Source organism: Heptranchias perlo, chromosome 16, assembly GCF_035084215.1.
Source record: "Heptranchias perlo isolate sHepPer1 chromosome 16, sHepPer1.hap1, whole genome shotgun sequence".
In the NCBI taxonomy this organism is placed as follows: Eukaryota; Metazoa; Chordata; class Chondrichthyes; order Hexanchiformes; family Hexanchidae; genus Heptranchias; species Heptranchias perlo.
In genome coordinates this window covers 56,178,454-56,202,931 of record NC_090340.1, presented here as the reverse complement: position 1 = coordinate 56,202,931, position 24,478 = coordinate 56,178,454, and the positions used below count along the sequence as shown (strand labels likewise).

The 24,478-nt window shown below is 43.8% G+C and overlaps 1 protein-coding gene across 3 annotated transcripts in view; it reads left to right on the top strand.

Annotated features, from left to right (window-relative positions):
* The window catches only part of LOC137333804 (transcription factor Maf-like), a 319,825-nt gene that overhangs the window by 130,660 nt on the left and 164,687 nt on the right, over positions 1–24,478 (top strand). The window contains exon 2 of one of the 3 annotated variants that reach the window (XM_067998155.1): positions 4,437–4,533. The exons of the other annotated variants lie outside the window; for them this stretch is intronic. Within the exon in view, the coding sequence (XP_067854256.1) occupies positions 4,437–4,533 (97 nt within the window). The remainder of the gene's footprint in view (positions 1–4,436; positions 4,534–24,478) is intronic. 3 annotated transcript variants of the gene reach the window in all.

Sequence of the window (24,478 nt, the reverse complement as noted above, 5' to 3'; positions counted from 1 at the left end):
ACCTGGTGTCCTGGCCAATATTTATCCCTCAACCAACATCGCTAAATTAGATTATGTGATCATTATCATATTGCTCTTTGTGGGACCTTGCTGTGCGCAAATTGGCTGTAGCGTTTCCTATATTTCAACAGTGACTACGCTTCAAAAAGTATTTCATTGGCTGTAAAGTGCTTTGGGACGTCCTGAGGTCACATAAGGTGCTATGCAAATGCAAGTTCTTTCTTCGGTCACTGTCTGCATATGCCTCATCTTGTTTCCTTTCTGTGCTCATGTATTAACGAGAGTAGTTGAGCTTGCTATCATGGTACAATGGCAGGGACATGTCTCTGGGTGTGACAGGATTTGTGAAGCTATTGAATCGTGGCAGAGAACCCGCCGATAACCTCGTCTTTGAATGTCTGGCCATCCTGTCAATGCCTCATCACCTGTCAGGCTGAGCCAGCATGGAGAAGGAGAATAGGCCATTGATGTGTTTGTTTTGTCAGCTCTGACAGCCGTGCCTTCTTTGACCTCCATGTCTCATCAATTGACCATTTACATATGCTTGCCATTGGAATTGATGGCCCAACAATGGCTTGCAAACCATCTTTAGAATGTGTACTGAATGCCCTTTAAAAACAGGACATTTCAAAACGATTTAGTCTGCACAGGAACTGTTGTCCACAAGAGTCACCCTGCAATTAAACAGAACACCTGTAATTGCACACGACCCAGAGAGAGAAAAACCCTGCCAATATAAATTACAGCCACGGCCTCAAGAAGCTCTTGAACTTTGCAGCCTCACTGAGCCGGGCTTTCAGCTACTCAAAAAGCAATTGTGCACAGTAGAGGAGGGGAAAATAATCCTTTGAAATCAAACATTAATGTTCCCTCCATGTTATCAACTGATACTAAGTCATTGTACTGAGAGATGAGAATTCCGGAAAGTATGAGCAGCTTTTTACTGTTTGAAAGTCTAGACATTTGAAACATTTCATTCATTGACGTCCTTGAGAGCAGTACAACATGCACTTGTTTTCTGTGTCACACAGACACATAGACAAACACACACAGAGACACACACACAGACACAGACAGAGACACACACACACAGACAGACAGAGACAGAGACACACACACAAACACACACAGACACACACACACAAATACACGTACACAGACACACAAACACAAATACACACACAGACACACACAAACACACAGACAACCACACACAGTAATTTTCTGTATATATCTAGGTTAGCACACTATGGAGTAGATTTTGACCTTGTGCGATAGTGTAAAAATATCTCTCCCGATTTTTATTTCCATTGACTTGAGAGATATAAAACGGGCTGCCAATTCGCTATCACCCGTTTTATACTATCGCACAAAGTCAAAATTGGAGAAAACCGCATACCCCAGGAATTAGTCCCAGTGTATGGATTATTGACCCTCTCCCACCTCCTCAAAGAAGCTTGCATGTGCCTTTACTCAGTATTTTTCTATTTGTACAGTCTGAACTTCTGTGCAGCAGTCAGCTTGTTTAGCCATGTAATGTCTTTATACAGTTACGTAATAATTTTAATTTTGGCTTAAACTTTCAGCCCCCTTGAGGTTACACAGGTTCTACAGCAGACCCCTTACACCATTGCCCTATGCAGTGAATGCCAGCTCACATGATGAGTTCAAAGTGGCTGGATTTGAATTTAGGCTTCGTTGCAAAAATAATCAAAACAATCACCGGGGTCTCTGTTTGTATCATTGACTTCCAGGCCCATTTTTTTAGATGTTCCAGGCAGCCACAGGCATTAGGTCCCATTACGTATCTTAATTAGGGGCCTGTTGAAGGGTACCTTAACAAATTGGGCTGCCCTGAGTGGACCATGCATCGGGCCTCCTCCACTCAGGTTTTCCAGGCCTAGCAAGCGGCTGCCACCGAAAAAGTAAGTAAAACATGGAGTACCCCCATTTCTCCCCCCTCCCCCACCCACGACCCCCGCCGTAGCTGGGGAGCCACTGCCGGCGAGGCAGATAGCCCAAAATTGAATTTTTCCCTCGTCGAGCTGCCTGCTGAGGTGCCAGCAGCTCGACCCGACTACGTAGGTGAGGCCCGAGCACAAATTTCTAATGATCCTCATGTCTTCGGGCGCTCCCTGCCCTGCGGCGCCAAGTCCCAGCCCAAAAATAGGCCCCAGACGAAAATCTACTAGGTCTCCAAAAACTCAGCTCCAATATGTTAACTGTTTGCGCCTCTCTACCTCTCTCTCTCCTCGTTTGAGACGCTCCTTAAAACCTACCTCTTTGACCAAGCTATTGGTCACCTGTGCTAATATCTCCTTATGTGGCTCGGTGTCAATTTGTGTCTGATTGCGCTCCTGTGAGGCACTTGGGGACATTTTACTGCGTTAACGGCGCTATATAAATGCAAATTGTTGTTGTTGAAAGCTCACACAGGAACAGCCTTTGTATCTGCTGCAGCACGAACTGTTATCAGTGTGGTTTTCTGATTCTGATCTTAGGCTGAACTCAATCTCAAACTATGATTAAAAAAAACAAAACAACTTGTAGCTGGAGCTCCAGTCAACACTGACTGACTTCATTGTTTGTGGCAGCAGCATCTCCTTAAACCGAAGCAACATGCGTGTGCTTTCCTGGTTAAAATGTAATTACATTGATAACCGTTCAGCTTGGGACAGAAACTACGAATTACGTGCTAATCAAGGTGAAGGAGATACTGAGAAATGGAACATTTTTCTATTGTTGTACCCAGTTTCAGTATCAGCCTCACGTGCTCCCAGGTCAAATAATAGCAGGGATTAGATGGAACATAAACCTCTACACTGCCCCAGCAATTGACCTGAAACTCAATGCCAGAACAATGCCATCTACTGCACTAATGCAACACCTCCTAAGTCTGCTGTCCTTATGGCCTCTTTGATTGAGACTTATAATTGGTGCTGAACTTTGGACAATTTTTCATGGTGAAATCAGGCTCATTAGAATCTGGATCGAGAGAAACCCGATTCATTCCGCGTTTACTGAGCAGCTGTCAAAGGTAGTTCTATAAATTTCAGGCTTCGCCTCCCAAGTGTTAAAGAACCTGCTTTTTTTAACACGGGGCCTGTTTACCAGCAAAAAGGTGAAAGCAGCGAAAATAAACATGGCAGCCTAGAAGCCTGAGCTCTCTTCTGGTTACCCTGTGCCAGTAGAGCAACACTTTTGTTTGAAAAAGAAAAAAAAAGACTTACATTTGTATCGCGCCTATCACGACCTCAGGATGTCCTAAAGCACTTTACAGCCAATGAAGTACTTTTGAAGTGTAGTCACTGTTGTAATGTGAGAACTTACCAATACAATGTTGAACTTACCAATACAAAGCTTCTCTAAGAGTTGGAAGCATTTATATACGACCTTATCTCAAAATGTCTCCACCTGCTTCACATATAATGAGGTTCCTTTTAAAATGCAGTGACTTGCTATTTGAGTAAATGCAGCAGCTATTTTGCACATATCAAGATCCAAAAACAGCAATGAGATTGGCAAGTTAATCTGTTTTTGGTTGAGAATGGAGTTGGCGAAGCAAAAACAGGAAAATTTTATTCAACAAAGAACCATATGTAAGTACTTATGTTTTTGTTGAAACAATTATTTCTGCCCAACACCTTCTTCTTAACCAAGGGAGGAGTTCTGTGTTAACAAGTACCAATGAAACCAGAGCATTACTGGCACTGGGCGGGGCAGGAGAGCTTTGGACACTCAAGAGCAATTTGTTTTGTTTGAGGTTATCTTTTGTTTGAGCACCGTGGTGCTTTGCGATGGTGGGAGTTGCATTTGTGATCTTCAAAAACCCATCAGTGGAGGCAGAGAGGTGCATCCTCAAGGACCTGGGTTTGAACCCAACTCGAGACTGATGGGATGAAAGTCTCCACCTGCCGTTGGATGTAGGGGGTCTTACGTGAAATGAGCATGGCTATTCTTTTGTTAATTTGGTACTGATTTAGCAGTCTCAGTTGGAAAGACCACATGATGGCTGGTATGGGAAATGGAAAATGTCAAACTGGTGCAAAAGCAGTTGTTTCTCTGAGGTTGGGTTGAGTGAGGGGCATCTTCACTCTACCTCTAACCATATTATACCCGAACTCGGAGTGCTGACACTGTCTAAAATAAATGTGTTCCATTTCTCAGTGCTAACACCCCTTACCTCAATGAACATAGAATTCCTCAAAATGTAAGAAAAATGTTAGATCAGAAAAAGATTACGCCATTAATAATGGCAACGGGAACCGGATTATGGTTAACTTGACTCTACGATAGAGAAGAGAAATCTTTCAGCCTGAGCCCTTCATTCCCCCCTCCATTTACAGTTTCTATCAGTTCAGCAGTTAATTTTACAATGCGTCAAATTGCAAAACACACCGTTGAAGACTTAAAAATACTTTCACATTTTTTTTCAGAAGAACAGGAAGCACAAGATTTTATCTGAAAGCCATAGAAGCAGGCAACCAAGAAGACTTAGCCCTTTCCCTGAAATCAGACTACATATACACACAGGTTTGAAGCAAACGCCTCCTTCTTGGCACATACCTATATTTAGGCTGCACTGCTTTATTCCCCTTGCTTAGTACAATCAGTACAAGCTCTGATTTTTGTAGCGATGGACTAGCCAATTGCCAATGGTTATCTTTTGAGGACCAGGCCACTTCTCCCTTGTCTCCTTCTCCCCCAAATCACAATATTATTCTGTGGTGTCGCGATCTACTAAAGAATGTTAATTAAGGGGGGGGGGGAAGCATTTAAAAATGGCTTTGTATCCTGCACCAACGTCTCCCTGATTCACTGCCCACCGCTGAGCCAAACATCCGTCTCCCTTCCCTCCGCTGTGTTCTGAGTTTTAGTTGTCAAGTGTTAAGTCGGCAGCAGTCTGCAAGTGAAAGATGAATGGGGGTAAAAATCAGATTTTAAAATTGTTCTATTTTCAAAGAGCTACATTTGGCTAATGTTATTTTTTTTTATATATTACATGTGTGGACTCAGTACCTATTTCAGAACCCAGCGCTACTTTGCAAGATTCATGAGAGATCAGTCAGCCTTCGGTTTTTCACTGCTGAATCATTCACAATGGTGAGAGAGAGAGATCAGGAACAATATTCTCTGTGCCATTTGTCATAGTATCATAGTATGTTACAGCACAGAAGGAGGCCATTTGGCCCATCGTGCCTGTGCTGGCTCTTTGAAAGAGTTATCCAATTAGTCCCTATCTCTAGTTCCCTGGTGGAACATGCTCAAGTTGCTGAATGGCCTACTCCTGTTCCTATGTTCTTATCATCTAGTATCATAGTATCATTGTAGGTACAGCACAGGAGGAGACCATTCGGCCCAACGTGCCTGTGACGGCTCTTTGAAAGAGCTATCCAATTGGTCCCATTCCTCTGCTCTTTCCCCATAGCCCTGTAAATTTTTTCCCTTCAAGTATTTATCCAATTCCCTTTTGAAAGTTGCTATTGAATCTGCTTCCTCCACCCTTTCAGTCGGCACATTCCAGATCATAACAACTCGCTCTGCATAAAAAAATGTTTCCTCATGTCGCCTCTGGTTCTTTCACCGATCAATCTGTGTCCTCTGGTTACCGACCCTTCTGCCACTGGAGACAGTTTCTCCTTACTTACTCTATCAAAACCCTTCATGATTTTGAACACCTCTATCAAATCTCCCCTTAATCTTCTCTGCTCTAACACAATAAAATTATATTTGAAAATAAACAATTCTCATTCCCCTCCCCCCTGCCACCCACCCCCGCAATGGCTTTGTAGGTGGATGTGCTATCATGTCTACCATACAGATCAGAAAGGTCACACATTCAATTACTAATCCACCCCGAGTTAGCTGATCTCAGGATGAATACAAGAAGCGACCATTGTTCTAGTGGACTTAGGGAGAGTCCTGATTGCTATCCAGTTGAAGTTGCCCGTGCGTGTGTAGATGAGAAAAAGATAGGGCTGAGCTGTGGTGCCCACAATGCTTGACTCGCCTACCAATGCTCACTAGGCTTAGGCATGAACTGCGGGCTTTGGAGGGCTTATTGGTGCCTGTGGAACCATATTCTAGCATGACTAAGGACCCTCCTTAAAACCCATCTTTTTGACCAGGCTTTTGGCCACCTCTCTTAATATCTTCTCCTTTGGCTCGGCATCCATTTTTTCTTGCTACGTTTCTGTGAAGCGCCTTGAGGTGTTTTTCTATGTTAAAAGCACCAGATAAGTGCAAGTTGTTGTGGTTGAGGGAGAAAAGGAAAATAACAAATCCAAGCCCCATGAGTCATGCCTCCTGTAAGTTAAAAATATATTTTCTTCCTTCCTCTTTAAACCTTGACCCATTCTCCATTCTCTGTCTCAGACTGTTCTGTGTGGTATAATTCTTTCCAAAACCCTCTGGTCCCCGACTCCCCTGGTCTCCGTCACTAACTTTCAGACATGCTCTTGTGATTCCCAACATGCACACACCCTGCCTTCACACAAAAAAAAATGCTGTCAGAGACAAAACAAAACTTTGTTAAGCTGTACCTCAGCTCGGGGCGGCAGAGAGGTGCTTGGCGATAGTGAGCTGTTCCTCTGCGTGACAGAGTGGGGAGGGAAGCTAATCCAAGTCCAGCTCTGTTCAGTTCCTGATTTAGCATTTATGGAGCCCCCTTTCGTGTAGTGCAACATGACCAGGTGGCGGATGGGGCAGGAGTTGAGGGGGTTTGAAGGAAGCTTTCGAAGGTGAGAAGAGATGTAGCGAAGCAAAGAAAAGGAGGGTGGATGTTAATTTTACTAATGGTAGAGCAGAGGGGACGGGAAAATGTGCAGTAGGCCAGATTTGGAAGAGTGAAGGAGGCTGAGTGGAGACACAGGGCTAGAGGAGGCTGCAGTTGTAAGGTGGAGTGAGACCATGGCGAGATTGGTAGACAAGAACAAGGATTTCAAATTCAATGCGCTTGAGGGATGGGAAGCCAGTAGGGGTTGATAAACACAGCACTGATCATGTCTCCACTTAATACCAAAGTGAATCAGAAGCAGAGAGGACGGGAAATTCAACTGTGGCAGTAGCACAAAACTGGTGATGGCGAATCAGCAGCCCGTTTTACCCTCCGCCCGATTTAAGTCAATGGAAAAGAAAATTGGACGGGGGTGTAAAACGGCCACTGATTCGCTTGTTGCCCCTTTTGCGCTGCTGCAGCAGTCGAATTTCAAACCCCCCCCCCCCCCCCCACCAAGAGTCTTGTGTGTTCCAGGGCACTTACGGCACTGAGACATCACAAGCTCACCACAGGGAACGGAACACCGCTTTATTCTGCAAACTGCGACTTCATTTAAAAACCACCATTCCGTCTCCAAGATCACGAGTTCGGCCTGACAAATTGATTGCGGCTTTAGTTTTCCCATCTCCAGCGGTCTGCTTGTCCTTTGTAGGGCAGTTTCATAAATTCAAAATCAATCATCTGTTCTATCTGTGTACTCGGGCTGATTTAGAAGCAGGACCTTCAATGAATGAGGTATTGCAATCAAATTGAAATAACCTTTAACCCCTTAAGTACTGGCCTTCCCCCTCAGGGATTTTATCTGCTTTAATACAGTTGAAACTTAACAAGATTACATCATCGGGGGAAAATCTGAAATTGTGACTCGAAGCGATTCATGAGCGCATCAGACCAGTCCCCTTCTCATTAGCATCACTGCAGTGATGCGTTTACACTGGAAACCAGGTTTCTCACGACACACAGCAGCACCTCTCTCATTCTTAACCGCACAAAATCACCATCGGAAAAGAGTTACATCGAGTTACATCGAAACTACAGCATAGAAACAGGCCATTCGGCCCAACAGGCATTTATGCTCCACACGAGTCACCTCCCTCCCTACTTCATCTAACCCTATCAGCATCTCCTTCTATTCCTTTCTCCCTTGTGTGCTTATCTTGCTTCCCCTTAAATGAATCTATGCTATTTGCCTCAACTACTCCTTGTGGTAGCATGTTCCACATTCTTTTCACTCTTTGGGTAAAGAAGTTTCTCCTGAATTCCCTATTGGATTTATTAGCAACTATTTTATATTCATGAACACTCATTTTGGACTCTCCCACAAGTGGAAACATTTTCTCTACGAGAACCCTATCAAACCCTTTTGTTATCTTAAAGACCTCAATCAGGTCACCCCTCAGCTTTCTCTTTTCTGGAAAAAAGAACCCCAGCCTGTTCAGCCTTTCCTGATAAGTATGTCCTCTCAGTTCTGGTATTATCCTTGTGAATCTTTTTTGCACTCTCTCCAATGCCTTTATATCCTTTCTATAGTATGGAGACCAGAACTGTGCACAGTACTCCAAGTGTGGTCTAACCAAGGTTCCATATAAGTTTAACATTACCTCTCTGCTTTTCAATTCTATCCCTGTAGAAATGAACCCCAGTGCTTGATTTGCCTTTTTTATGGCCTTATTAACCTTGTCGCTACTTTTAGTGATTTGTGTATCTGTATCCATGGATTCTTTTGCTCCTCTATCTCATTCAGACTCTTATTACTCAAGGAGTATGTGGCCTTCTTATTCTTCCTTCCAAAATGCACCACTTCACACTTATCTATTTTGAAATCCATTTGCCAATTACACACCCATTCTGCACATTTATTAATGTCCTCTTGCATTTTGATACATTCCTCCTTTGTATTAATTACACCCCCCAATTCGATGTCATCCGCAAATTTTGAAATTGTACTTCTGATTCCTGAATCCAAATCGTTAAAGTGAATTGTGAACAACAGTGGTCCCAGCACCGATCCCTGTGGAACACCACTTCCCACCTTCTGCCAGTCTGTGTCGCTACCCTTAACCGCTACTCTCTGTTTTGTAGCCAACTTGCTATCCATTCTGCTATATGTCCCTCTGACCTTAGTCATGAGTCTACAATGCGGTACCTTTTCAAAGAGTTCCTGCTGAGTGGTGACGAACAGAGCAACATCGTAACTCAGACTAAACAGAAGAGGCTGTTCTGCTCGTCCGTATTTGACCTCTTTAAGATCCACAACGTCAAAACAGTCTGAAACATCAAATTTGAATTTAATTAATTTTCGGGATGTGGGCGTCGCTGGCAAGGCCAGCATTTATTGTCCATCCCCTAGTTGCCCTGAGAGGATGGTGTGGTGAGCCACTTTCTTGAATCGCTGTAGCAGTTTGTTACAACAGAGTGGCCGCTAAGTGTTGGTGTGGGACTGGTGTCATGTATAGGCCAGACTGGGTAAGGACAGCAGGTCTCCATCCCTATAGGATGTTAGTGAACCAGTTGGGATTTTTTACAACAATCCGACAGCTTCATGGTCATTTTTACTGATACCAGCTTTTAATTTCCAGGTTTTTTTTTAACCCAAATTCAAATTTCCAAACTGCCATGGTGGGATTGTGAACTCCTGTTCTTTGAGATTATTAGTCCAGGCCTCTGGATTACTAGTCCAGTAACGTAACCACCACACTAGAGTCCCCCATATCGAATGCACTCTCCAATGTCTCAATTGGTAAATTCACTGTCTGCTGCGGTAAAGACCAAACAGACCAGCAAGGTACTGGTTCCATTCCCCATTTCTATCAGTTAGTTGACCTTGGCTGAGATAGTGGCAGGGGCCTATTATCCCAGAGCTAGGAAAGGGAAAAATTAGCCAGGGTCACCATTCCTGATTACTATTCCAAGACCTCTGCTGGAAAGTGAGTATTCTCGTTGGCTGAGAACAGGACTGGGCTTATCAGTGATGCCCCCCACAGTAGAACAGCTGTTGTTAAAGATTGCGCGTTAAGAATGAACCCTTGGGTGAAGTGCCGGAAAGTTCTGGAGCCAGTGGGACTGGACCACATTACACTTCAAGTCACATTTGCCAATTTCTGTAACACTTAAAAAATAACATTACAAAACTAAGAGAAAAAATAATAAATTTGCAAACTACGAGGAAATTTCCCCAGCAACAGAAAGTACCTGCTAATTGATCTCAGGAGATCCGTAAGAGCAGTTAGCTCTGATTGACGTTCGGATATTACAGCAATTAGAGCAGCTACCTGCTGATCCCGACCCCACAAAAAATAAAAGGTAAAAAAAAAGCTGGTCGTAGGACCCTAATTTGTATATTAAAAGTGACCCGCCACCAGAAACAGACAGGCCCTCTCCGCAGCGAGTTGTTATGATCTGGAATGCACTGCCTGAAAGGGTGGTGGAAGCAGATTCAATAATAACTTTCAAAAGGGAATTGGATAAACACTTGAAGAGGAAACATTTGCAGGGCTATGGGGAAAGTGCTGGTGCGTGGGACTAATTGGTTAGCTCTTTCAAAGAGCCAGCACAGGCACGATGGAACGAATGGCCTCCTTCTGTGCTGCATCATTCTATGATTCTAATAACAAATTACATCAGCGATTAACCTCAATCAGTGCAATAAAATGTTTCCTTTGGCAAGTGTTTGTTAAAATTCTGGAATAAATGTGAAATGATATCATTTGTACAGTATAATTTCTCGCTATTACAGTATTCAGGACAGTTAGGCACCTCTGAGACCTGCCTCTTCTGTTTCAAAGCAGTAAAGCTACGGGGAGAGAAAAACAGCCATCAAACAACAAAACAAGGATGAAGAGTATCCTAATGAATAATTAACCAGTAATTGATTAGCGCTCACAAATGAATGATCAAAACGAAAAACTGAAATTATTTTCCCCCCAAAATATATTCAGGAAACATCACAAGTTGTAGGGCATAATTAGTGCGTCCCATGGGTGGGAAAGAGCCTAACAGTGTGTGAGTGATTGTATTACTCCGGGTTATTAAGGTCACTCTCATGAGTAGGATAAATTTGCCATCATGCACAAACCCCGCATCTATCCCTACAATATAGTGTACACTGCACATGGCAAATAAGGAATCTAACTCACTAAAGGAATCATTCATTCTCGGCACTGGGATTCAGCAACGTGGCAATTCTGCCACCAACAATGCATAAAAAGAAGCATTTATTCTTTCTTTATATAAAAAAGGCAACCATTTTCGTAAAATTAAAAAGAGGAGGAATATTCTTTCCATTCTGACAAGGTTGCCGCTTTGATTGTAGGCCGGTGGGAAGGATTTCAATGCTGCACACTTGGCAGGTTGTGTTGCCCCCTCAGTTTGACCCTTGATCTGTTAAAGGTTTCTGGCCACAATGTCAGGTACCATAGGCTTGCCACCCCACACACTATAACACTGACCTTATAACACTGACCAGGTTGATGGGGGGGCAGGAGGGGGGGGGGGCAAATTAAGGCTGTTTCCCCCCCCATTCTGTGAAGTAACTTGGGATTTTTTTATATTGAAGGTGCTATATAAATCCAGGTTCTTTTTTAAACACTCCTCCCATATAATCAGAGTAAGCAACCATTTTTTAAAAAAAGAAGCAAATGATAAGTTATAACCTCCTAAATGGCGAGACCTTGAGTACTGTGTACAGTTCTGGTTACCAAGACACAAGGGAAACATTCATGTCCCAGAGGTAGTGGAGAGAAGAGCAATCTGACTGATGTCCAAAGGACTGAGTTATGAGGAGAGACTGGAGAAACTTGGGCTTTCAGTCTTGGAAGTAGGCACCTGAGAGGGGACCTCACAGAGGAGATGATAGTAGGACAAGATGACATGAGTCCTGACTGGGGAAAAGGAAAAATTTAGTACTGATGTCAAGTAATACTTCATCACATGTAGGGTGATCAACTCATGGAATGGACTTCCAGGTAAGGCGGTGGAGGCAAAAAACCCCAAAATCATTAACGGGCATATTTTTACTGCAGCTTAAATGTTGTTGTGAGATGAGATTCCCTGGAGGGGATAGTCTCACTCCACGTGGATTTGACATGGGGTGTACCTTTTTTAAAAATTTGTTCATGGGATGTGGGCGTCGCTGGCGAGGCCGGCACTTATTGCCCATCCCTAATTGCCCTTGAGAAGGTGGTGGTGAGCCGCCTTCTTGAACCGCTGCAGTCCGTGTGGTGAAGGTTCTCCCACAGTGCTGTTAGGAAGGGAGTTCCAGGATTTTGACCCAGCGACGATGAAGGAACAACGATATATTTCCAAGTCGAGATGGTGTGTGACTTGGAGGGGAATGTGCAGGTGGTGTTGTTCCCATGTGCCTGCTGCCCTTGTCCTTCTAGGTGGTAGAGGTCGCAGTTTGGGAGGTGCTGTTGAAGAAGCTTTGGCGAGTTGCTGCAGTGCATCCTGTGGATGGTACACACTGCAACCACTGTGCGCCGGTGGTGAAGGGAGTGAATGTTTAGGATGGTGGATGGGGTGCCAATCAAGCAGGCTGCTTTGTCCTGGATGGTGTCGAGCTTCTTGAGTGTTGTTGGAGCTGCACTCATCCAGGCAAGTGGAGAGTATTCCATCACACTCCTGACTTGTGCCTTGTAGAAGGTGGAAAGGCTTTGGGGAGTCAGGAGGTGAGTCACTCGCCACAGAATACCCAGCCTCTGACCTGCTTTTGTAGCCACAGTATTTATATGGTTGGTCCAGTTAAGTTTCTGGTCAATGGTGACCCCCAGGATGTTGATGGTGGGGGATTCGGCGATGGTAATGCCGTTGAATGTCAAGGGGAGGTGGTTGGACTCTCTCTTGTTGGAGATGGTCATTGCCTGGCACTTGTCTGGCACAAATGTTACTTGCCACTTATGAGCCCAAGTCTGGATGTTGTCCAGGTCTTGCTGCATGCGGGCACGGACTGCTTCATTATCTGAGGGGCTTTATCATGCTTAAGAAGTGCTCACGGGTCCCTTCGAACTCCGGGACACTTTTTGAACCTATCTGGGGTTCATTTAAATATTTAAATATGTGGACACTTCTGTCAGCATTTAATTTGTAATCAGTGGGAGAGGAGCCCTGCACTCGAGTGTAACCTTGCAGGAGAGGAGCAGTTCCAGCCAGGTAGTGTAAATGAGGCACTGTTTGACTAGCATCCATACTGTAGCTCCCAGTCTCAGATCGGTACTTGTCGGACCAGTGGCTGCAGTAAGCAGGAATGTTGGTTATGTCGGTTTTTTGGATGGGTGAGCTTGGATGGGTCAAATAGTCTTCTTCATCCTTTTCTATCTTGTGATCTATGGGGAACTGTTCGGAATGGGATTTAAGATCAAACAGCGTGAGCCTGATCACAAACCCATTTAAACATGCACAACTGGCTTTATATTTAACAATGAGATGAGTTATGTTTTTAACCAAATGAATGTGTCTCATTGCAAAGAAAGTGGGAATTATAACCTGGTCCTTTAAATATTTTACAACTTCTCCGATTAAGCTTTAAGTCATAAGACCGGTATAAAGTTTGCTGCACTGCCCCAAACTCTAGGAGACCCTCAGCAGTCCCTAACTACAAGAGGCCTGCTGCACTGGCCCACCCCACAAGGCCTGATTTGCATGGTGATTTGCAGAATCCTCCTTGCTAACCACCTTCCTCGGGGCTGCAACTAACCCCACATGAGGCCTGCAGCAGTGCCCGACCTTATAAGAATTACTATAGCATTCTTGTACCTCGAACACAAATACAACAAGCAAGCACAGCGTGGGATTATACAGAGAACACAATGAATTTGCGAATGTGCTTTCAGTTCTTTTCCATTACTGGAGATCCTCCCGTGGCCTTGCTCATGGATAGATAGAAGAAATGGGAAGTCTTTGTGCCGTGTTTGTTGTAACAGGCTGAGTGAGGTTGCAGCACCACCTCTGGAGCAAGTACGAATAACAGGCATTACCATTATGGTTTTCATGGGCCAAACTTTCAACTTCAGCAAGGAGGGGTAAAACTGGTGGTTACGTAACCCGCTCAATTTTCCTTTTATGGTCAATCCAGTTTTATACCCCCATCGAAGTTGAAAGTTCCGTTCTTGTGTTATCCATTTATTTCAACGGGTGGGGAGTTAAAGCGTTACCAACTCAAGGGTTTTAATATACGATAGATACATAATAATTGTCAACTGCCGAACATTTACAGAGAATTTTCCATTTCAACTGAAAATGTTGGGGATACATCTGTAAAGAGAAAAAGCGGGTTAATGTTTTGGGTATGAACCCTTCATCAGAACTTGACAGAACGCCTGTACCTGAAATGTAAACCAGTGCACTCCCAGATGCTGATGGACCTGCTGTTCTTATCCAGCATATCTTTTATATTTCAGGTTTCCAGGATTTGCAACTTTTTCTTTCCATCTCAGAAGGGCCAGACTCAGTTTTAATAATAAGTGTCAGCCTTGGCTTAGTGGTAGTCAGAAGGCTGTGGGTTCACTCCAGAGGCTTGAGCACATAGTCCAGGCTGACACTCAGGTGCAGCACTGAGGAGGTGCTACACTGTCGGAGGTGCCAGCTTTCGGATGAGACCTTAAATCCAGGCCCCGTCTGCCCTCTCAGGTCGATGTAAAAGATCCCATGGCGGTATTCAAGGGTCCGTGCCATGAGCCCAGCCTTTTGTTGTTTGGTGGCTCATAGGTGTACCAAGCACTAAAGAAATGCCAAGTCCCACTGTGGGAACTCCTGGCCTTGAAGACCCCCACCCCAAGCCCTGTTCACCCTTGCACCACTAGCCTTGTAAGGAGAAGTAGTGGATCTGCCCCTTACAAGACCAATGGAAATCTTAATGTAGGGCCAAGATCCTGCATACCTGGGGCTCGATCTGATTTCCTGTCCTTCCAGCACACTCTGCTGAGATTACGACAGAATGCTCCAGAAGGGCCACAGATTTTCGGCCGATACTAACAGATCTCGGTGTTCTGATCTTGGATTTATCCATCAAAAAGGCAACAGCGTTAAGAGCAGCCCTTTTCAAACCTCCAGGCCCACAAAATTCAGGACAAACCAGCAATTAAGAATTATTAGCACCAATAGGTTTGAGTTGCCTGGGCTTTGAAGGCTGGATTGCCTTGGATCGGGGACTGAAGATCAGATACTTCCAACTTTCAGATTACTGTTCATCACCGCTCCTGTATTGTAACACTCTAAAGTTTCCAAAACTGAGATGTTCAGACAGCTAGTTTCTGTTTGCTCGGTGTGGAATACACTGCACTGATCTAGGTCCAGAGAGAATAAGTGCAGGTTGGCAACACTCAAGGTTTAGGGACCCCGCGTGTGCATATGGATCCTGCTAGAGTTTAACCAGCTAAAAAGATGCAGCTTATTACCTTCTTGCTGCTTGCCCGTCCCAGTATTAGGGCTTGAAGGATTATCTGAAGTCGAGTGGGAAGAATCTCAACTCCCACTGACAGTCTACCCTTCTAGATCCCATTAATGAGCTAGCTTACCTGGTCAATCATCAGCAGTCCTCCTAGGCTTTGAAAAGAGAACAGTTTTCCAGCAATGATTCTCTTTTGCCTCTGCAGTATACCACAGGGCCATCACGTCAAGCAGCAAGAGCCCAATCCAGGAAAATAAACTTCCCATTCTCACAAAGGAGTGATCAGTCTAGGACAATGTTACCAACTTTATGTCAAGAGCCACAATCCCTAACAGTGTTTTAGCTCAAGAGCCACTCTCAGGAATGCTTCAACCTACTACCTCAGATTAATGGTAGTTTGGTCTTTCCTGCATTTTCCTACTTTGAGCTGGGTAGAGGAGAGCACTTTCCCCCGCAAGAAGGACAAAAAGAAAAAAGCCTATAAGATAGATATGCCTTTACCTGGCGGCCACACATGGACAATGGGTAACAACCTGCAGCGGGAATTCAAGCTGATTCTTCCCCCTCTAGCCCAGGAGAGCGCCAGTGAACTATACGCCCCTCAACTACAATCCCAACTTAAATCAGCAAATTCAGCATGGGCTGCGGCCTAAACCTGAGAACTTGCCGGTTTATATGGATCAGCTATTTACTGGATAATCTGGTGAGGACATCATAGGAAATGTCCACTTGTCCAACTATAATAAATGTATGTATAATTTCAGTCCTTACGTCTTTTTTTATATAGGGTATGAGTTTGTTTATAAACTGCGCAGAAGCTAACCAGTCAATAGCATCCGGGACTGTTAGGCTTCATTGTTTCTGAGTGCTAGTTCCTGTACATGTTACATGCTGTAGACTAGGTAAGCTGCTTCTCTAGCCTAGCGGAGGAGCCAGTGTTGAGAGCAGGACGAGCTGCGTTATTGATGGAAGAACCTGCATTCATTCGTTTTCCATCTCTGAAAGGTACAAATAATGCGTAAGCCCTCGACAACTTCCATACAAATGATGTCTGTCTCCTGTACACATGATGTTCAGCTCCAGTATGAGGCATGTGGGATATGCCTACGATGCACATATCAATATTGACTTTTACATGTTGTGTGCTGCAGAAAACTATAGGGGAATGAATAAACAATCAATTCTCAAACCCCTCTCCCAACCCCCCCCACTCTCCTCTCTCGAAGGCACATGCTCATGTTATTCCACAGGTACTGTGAGGCACTCAGAGAGTGGTAAGAATGGTGAGAGTGGCAAGAATGTGGAACTCGCTACCACATGGAGTGGTTGGGGCGAATAGCATAGATACATTTAAGGGGAAGCTAGATAAACACACAAGGGAGAAAGGAATGGAAGGATATGTTGATAGGGTTAGATCAAGTAAGGTGAGAGGAGGCTCATGTGGAGCATCAACACCAGCATAGACCTGTTGGGCCGAATGGCCTGTTTCTGTGCTGTAACATTCTATGTAATTCTATGTACTGGCAGCCCTCTGGTATCTGGCCCAACTGGCCCCTCATCATGTGTGAGCCTAGATGGCGAATGGCAGAAAGTTATTCAACCATGAGGGACTTTACAGAGGAGCCTAATCCTGTCCTAACCTAAGCCCACACATGTGCACTTTCCAGCAGAGGTCACTAGATTACACAACAACAACATTTTGCATTTATATAGCGCCTTTAACGTAGTAAAATGTCTCAAGGCACTTTACAGGAGCGTTATCAAACAAAATTTGACACCGAGCCACATAAGGAGATAGTAGGACAGGTAACCAAAAGCTTGGTCAAAGAGGTAGGTTTTAAGGAGCGTCTTAAAGGAGGAGAATGAGTTAGAGAGGTGGAGAGGTTAAGAAAGGAAATTCCAGAGATTAGGGCCTAGACAGCTGAAGGAATGAGCGCCAATGATGGAGCAATGAAAATCGGGGATGCGCAAAAGGCCAGAATTGGAGGAACGCTGAGATCTCGGAGGGTTGTAGGGCTGGAGGAGGTTACAGAGATAGGGAGGGGCGAGGCCATGGAGGCATTTTAAAACAAGGATGAGAATTTTAAAATCAGGGCATCGCCAGATCGGGAGCCAACGTAGGTCAGCGAACAAAGGGGCGATGGGTGAACGGGACTTTGTGCAACACTGTAATTATAGGCACTGACGGGCAGGGACAGGGGAGCCATACTGAGTATAAGGGCCAATTCCACACTCCCAGCAAGGAGCGTCATTCACAGGGAGTGCACTAGGGAAACTGCAGGCGCACAGCCCCTGATCTTCCGCTCATTAAAATTAATGAGCAGAAAATCATGGGCTGTGCACCTGCGAGCTCCTTGATCCGCTCCCTGGGAGCATCGGTCTCTGCTGATAGCGCACAGTCAGCCTTACAACTCTCACTCTGCACGAGGAACATGTGCTGGTTGAATAGAGGGTTGTACGGGTTCTCTCTAGAATTGAATTTGCTCAATGGCTGGTGAATAAATAGATGGAAAACAAACCCCACCTCTGACTATACAGAAACAACATTGTACTCCAGATGCTGGATTTTCAGCAGCAACCGCTTTGTGCCCTGGAACTACTTTCAAACTGTAACCTCATAAATCAAATGAGCCCTACTTTGCCTGCTTCACATAATATCAGATTGGTAGATCAATACACAGTATCTACCAAAGGGCACCGGGATTACAGGAAACATTTTGAAAATTGAATTTTATATAGAATTGTGACATTCTTAATGCGAATAGAATATGCTACACATGGGCCTGGGAGGGTAAAGTCAGCCAGGCTTCCCACTCTTGATGGAAAGTGCAAGTGTGTGAGTATCGAGTGGCGAGAGGAACAGGCTAAGCTGTGATAACCCAATGGTCAAAAAGGCTTTCAACACTAACTACACATGAAAAATGGCCACTTAGGGGTGAATTACTGGAGTCAACACCTTCGGGAGAGATTGAATAGTAAAGCGGAAAAAACTGGCAAGCAGAAGCCTAAGTGAACCAACGAGGACTGATAAATTACAATCCACAGGGAACTGGGTGGTGCAATGGGTTAGATGCTGGTCTTTCACTTCTGGGCCCTGTGCTCAAATCCAGTCCCAGACTGATAGGATGAAAGTTTCCTCTACCCATATGAAATGAGTCTGAACAGTTTCAATCCAGTTTCTAGTGGGCATTGGGCCTAGAGCACGAAACTGCCTTCAGTAGGGGTGCTCTTCTGAGGTTGAGGCAGAGTTGAGGGAGCTTTATTCTACATCTGGCTTTGCTATGCAGGTTGCTTGAAATATGAAATGTTCCCCAGAATTAACATCCATCATCTCAATAATCACAAATTACAATCCACTCAATCAGTGATGCATTTTTGCTATTAACTAGGTAACTTTGCAATTGTATTTTAGGGGTAAGAAAATATTTATTGTTTAAAGAAAAAAATATCACCATCAAGGCCCCTTTTCAAAAGCAGTTATGAAGAATTATTAACTTTAATGATCTTTTATTTTTCTGTTCATTTGTTGATTTTTTCCCTCTCCCTTTTGGTGTGAAGTAGCAAGTCCTGATAACATAACTGGCACGGAAGAGCGAACAAGGTGGAGGAGTTAGCATTCAGAGTTGAAATAATACTGTTGCTGAAACATCGCTTGGTTAATAGTTCTGCATTAACCCAGGTCCCTCACACCGTTTAGATCAGTAGCTCCTCTCAGTTAGGATTCTACCCATGTCAATTCAACTCCCTCACACTGTCGGGCTCAGTAACTCCTTTCAGTAACTACCTGGTGTTAATAACTGTATACCTACTGATGTTAATTTAGCTCTCTTACAGTGTCAGGCTAAGTAATTCCTCCCAACTGGCATCCGTGTATCTCTACTGATGTTATACCAGCTCCCTCACTCTGTCAGGCTCAGTATTCCTTCTCGCCAGCACATAGTGTTGATCACTATATCTCTGGAGATGTTAATCCAGCTCCCTCACATTGTCAGGCTAGTAACTCCCCCCAACTACCACCCCATGTTAATGACTATATCTATGGATGTTGATTCACCTCCTTTCTCCAAGCCATTTTGCTTGATGATATTATCAGCACCTAATATTTTTCTAAAAGTGAACATCAAAAAGGGACGGTAAAGTTAATCATAATTCTTGTAACTGCTCGAATTTTAGTGGCAGCGTTTACTCTTCAAGAATGCTCTGAGAGCTAACACAACAATGAACAGCCATGGAGAATAAGATCAATTCAATATGCTGTAGCATGCTGAAGCAGGCCTAGGACCCAGCAGTCAATTGGACATGCAGACTAGAGCTTAATGTTCAAAACAAGTGGGGTTTATTCACCCACGACAGTTGTGTCTTTAAGTGCAGAGATGAACAAAACAGTAACAGGGATTAATTTCGAGCATACACATTCTCACTCTTAGCTCCTTCCTCTCCAACCTCCCCCCAAATGAACTATTTCCCTGCCTTTTAAGCTTCCAGGCTGGGAGTCCTTCCTGATTGATGTTAATTGCCTTTAAAGATTTTTTAAGGCTATACCGATTTACCTTGGTCATTCTAACATTTCATACAATTTCTTAAAGCTGTACCACTATAGCGGATACAGAGCTCTCAAAAGCCTATGGCTCACATTTTGTCCCTCTCTCACTCTGTTACATTGCACACAAACTCCAAGATCTCAAGATAGGATCATAGAAGCACAGAAGGAGGCCATTCAGCCCTTTGTGCCAGTGCCGGCTCTCTGAAAGAGCTATCAATTAATCCCACTCCCACTGCTCTTTCCCCATAGACCTGCAAATTTTTCCTTTTTAAGTATATATCCAATTTCCCTTTGCAAGTTACTATTGAATCTGCTTCCACTGCCCTTTCAGGCAGTGCATTCCAGATCATAACAACTCGCTAAGTTAAAAAATTTCTCCTCATCTTCCCCCTGGCTTTTTTGCCAATTATCTTAAATCTGTGTCCTCTGGTTACCGATGCTCCTGCCAGTAGAAACAGTTTCTCCTTATTTACTCTATCAAAACCCCTCATGGGCCATTGTTCCCAGTTTTAGTACTTAAAACATTACCCATTAGTAACCAAACAAACTTAAAGAGAAGCGACAGGAAAGACTTTCTGTACTTCGGATACATTTTGAATTGCAGGGGTCCCCAAACTCTACCAATTTGGGAACAAGTTTAAGCTGAGCTAGGTCATTCAAGTCACTAGAGAAGCATTGCCAACTTCAGCCCCTCTCCGCTCCACCAAACTTTGCCTTTGAGTTTTGAAGTCTAAAAATGGTCAATTTGTTCCGACCTTAGAACCAGTTGGAGTGATGATACATGGTTTGAGCAAGTAAGGACATTCAACTGGATAATGCAGAAAAAAAATGTCTCAATGGTCTCAAGTATCTTAGTGAGTGAGATTAATATTGGAACTGGAGGAAAAAAAACAATGAGTGGAAAAGAAAAAAAAATCAATTAATTGCATTTATATGCCACCTTTCATGTCCTTAAGACACACCAAAGAACTTCTCAAGCAATGAATTACTTTTGAAGTGTAATCACTGTTGTTATGTAGGCACTTGAGGCCTATGGGCAGTCTTTGAAAATGCTTTGAAACTGAATCATTTCTCAAATTCATCTGCGTACTGATGGTGTGAGGGAGTTGGAGAGAGTTGGGCTGTTTAGATCAGTTGCTGGGAAAGATTACTGTGCTCTAAACTCATACAGTTCAGGTGTAACTCTCAGAAACCTCTGCACAATAATTGAATCACACACACATCACATTCAATGAACACAGTTTTCCCTGCCAGACCACCACAATGCTGTATATACAGGGTTGTTGACTTCTGCTTCAAATTGATGTATGTTCTTTGGCCTTTGGGTCAAGTTGAATTCTGAACACGGATCACGATGTTTGACCTTTTCATCCAATGTCAGAAGGTGCGTGCACTTTTAACGCGATGGGATGTAACTTGATGTCAAAATGTGATATTGTTAATTAATTGTGTAATTTACCTGTTTTCTGCTCCTTTAAATTCAAATCTCAAATACAAGTGTCCCTGAATCGCCCACCGCTGAATTGAAACATTGCTTGCGGTAGTTGTGGGATTGTCTGACATCCTAACACACTGACTGGTTTGTTGCAGCACATTCATACATGACAGCCTGCCACAGTGCATTGGAACTTGAAAGCTTTGTCGTCTCTTGTTCTTTTCCTACCTGCCCTCCTTCCGTTCCCATGTTGACCTTCTCTATCAGATAGCAGCGCAGATCTGTGTCCTCCGCTCAAACTGCAGTCCCTGTCCATTAAAAATTCATGACCTTAAGTGAATGTTCTCTGTCGGCAAATGTATTTACCATGGCCTGATTTTCTACGGTTCCAACAATTAAAGGGGTACAAGGAGAGGATGTATCTTGGGATTGACATTTGAAATGTCTTTGTGCACCAACAGGATATCATGTAAAGGAATCTCTGGTTGCACATGAGATCTCCTTCAGTAAATGAGCATAGTGAAGCGTTAGGGCAATAAAAGTTCCTTCCCAGGATTAGGGCACTAACATTAACAAGTCCTCCAAGATGATGAACTAAGAGAACCTCGTTTGTGCACTGAACCAGTTAACTAAGCCAAAAAGCCCCAACTGGTAGTCTGCTGGTCAGAGTAAAGGGCACTTTGCACACTTTATAACCCTGGTTTCATTGAGGGATTGTGACTACGGTTGATCTATTTCTTCTTCTGCTGCTGCTAATTTCAAGTAAGTTCCACATTGAACTGATGTATATCCAACCCTCTTCCTCTTTTCAAGTTTCGGTATGATTCTTTCTGGCCCTTATATAGGAAAACAATTGTATCTGTTGTTATTAATATTTTCTCTACTCATTTTCTATAAGTGAGCGTAGATGTAACTATTCTCCCTTCGATTCTCTCCCAGGGTGCTGGGTCACATTGTGAAATGTCTCTATAAACTCTGGTCACCCGCTGGTACCTCATGCAAATGGCTATTCTTAGACAGTGAGCGTTGCTTATCTGACATGAAAGACATTACAGCTGAATCTGATCATTTCCTCACCTAATGTCCGCCCGTTCGTGCTTTCCAACAGGAAACAACAGATATTGATTGGGAGTGAGAACCCTTTGAGATTTTTTCCCCTCCTTTAGCCCAGGGGAACGGAGGCCGATTGTACTACCACCCTGGCGAAGATCAGTACAGACTGACAAATTAATCTGGGACATTCCTGGTTTGTATGGCTCAGCTCCACACTAAGCATTGACCAACTGAACCATCGGGAGGTTTTACTAGGGGCGGGAGCATGGCCAATATCACCAACATTTACAGTGGTTGCATGTACAGACTAACCCTGATAAATGTACAACTGGTTTTTCCAACAAATATAGAGTCTGGATCTGGATTTCGCTTAGCCCACCTTGCAAATCTTATAGCCTTATCAAGGACAAGAGAAAAACATTTATTAAAACACACCACTGTCTCAAGATGGAAGTTGGCAGTAGCCAACTATACTTAGTGCATTAATTGGACAAGACTCATGTTAGGAGGGTAAGCCTGGTATTCATGGAATGGGAATGAATGAATACGGTGGAGTATTTTTACTCAGAATTATGCTTGGAGTAGATATGTATCTTTATAAAAAAAACAGTATTGAGAAATTCAGTAAAAGGAGTAAAGCCCATAGTGCAAGACACCACCAGGGTTGGGAATAGTAGGATGCTTTGGTAATAATTTTCCAAAATTCTCTGGACTCGGCAAAGGTCCCGGCAGATTGGAAAACTGCTAATGTAACACCCTTATTTAAAAAGGGTAGTAGGCAGAAGGCTGGAAATTATAGACCAGTTAGCCTAACATCTGTGGTGGGTAAAATTTTGGAGTCTATTATTAAGGAGACAGTAGCAGAACATTTGGACAAACATAATTTAATAGGACAAAGTCAGCATGGCTTTACGAAGGGGAAGTCATGTCTGACAAATTTGCTTGAGTTCTTTGAGGACATAACGTACAGGGTGGATAAAGGGGAACCAGTGGACGTAGTGTATTTAGACTTCCAGAAGGCATTCGACAAGGTGCCACATAAAAGATTATTGCTCAAGATAAAGAATCACTGGATTGGGGGGTAATATTCTGGCATGGGTGGAGGATTGGTTATCTAACAGGAAGCAGAGAGTTGGGATAAATGGTTCATTCTCGGACTGGCAACCAGTAACCAGTGGTGTTCCGCAGGGGTCGGTGCTGGGTCCCCAACTCTTTACGATCTATATTAATGATTTGGAGGAGGGGACCGAGTGCAACATATCGAAGTTTGCAGATGATACAAAGATGGGAGGGAAAGTAGAGAGTGAGGAGGACATAAAAAACCTGCAGGGGGATATAGACAGGCTGGGTGAGTGGGCGGAGATTTGGCAGATGAAATACAATATTGGAAAATGTGAGGTTATGCACTTTGGCAGGAAAAAACAGAGAGCAAGTTATTTTCTTGATGGCAAGAGACTGGAAAGTACTGCAGTACAAAGGGATCTGGGGGTACCAGTGCAAGAAAATCAAAAAGTTAGTATGCAGGTGCAGCAGGTGATCAAGATGGCCAACGGAATGTTGGCGTTTATTGCTAGGGGGATAGAATATAAAAACAGGGAGGTATTGCTGCAGTTATATAAGGTATTGGTGAGACCGCACCTGGAATACTGCATACAGTTTTGGTCTCCATACTTAAGAAAAGACATACTTGCTCTCGAGGCAGTACAAAGAAGGTTCACTTGGTTAATCCCGGGGATGAGGGGGCGGACATATGAGGAGAGGTTGAGTAGATTGGGACTCTACTCATTGGAGTTCAGAAGAATGAGAGGCGATCTTATTGAAACATATAAGATTGTGAAGGGGCTTGATCGGGTGGATGCGGTGAGGATGTTCCCAAGGTTGGGTGAAACTAGAACTAGGGGGCATAATCTTAGAATAAGAGGCTGCTCCTTCAAAACTGAGATGAGGGGAAACTTCTTCACTCAGAGGGTGGTGGGTCTGTGGAATTTGCTGCCCCAGGAAGCTGTGGAAGCTACATCATTGAATAAATTCAAAGCAGAAATAGACAGTTTCCGAGAAGTGAAGGGAATTAGGGGTTACGGGGAGCGGGCAGGAAATTGGACATGAATTTAGATTTGAGGTTAGGATCAGATCAGCCATGATCTTATTAAATGGCGGAGCAGGCTCGAGGGGCCGATTGGCCTACTCCTGCTCCTATTTCTTATGTTCTTATGTTCTTATGGAAGACAATATAAATCTAGAAGTAGGCAATGGCAAGTTTGACTTTTCAAGAGTGTAGAACATACA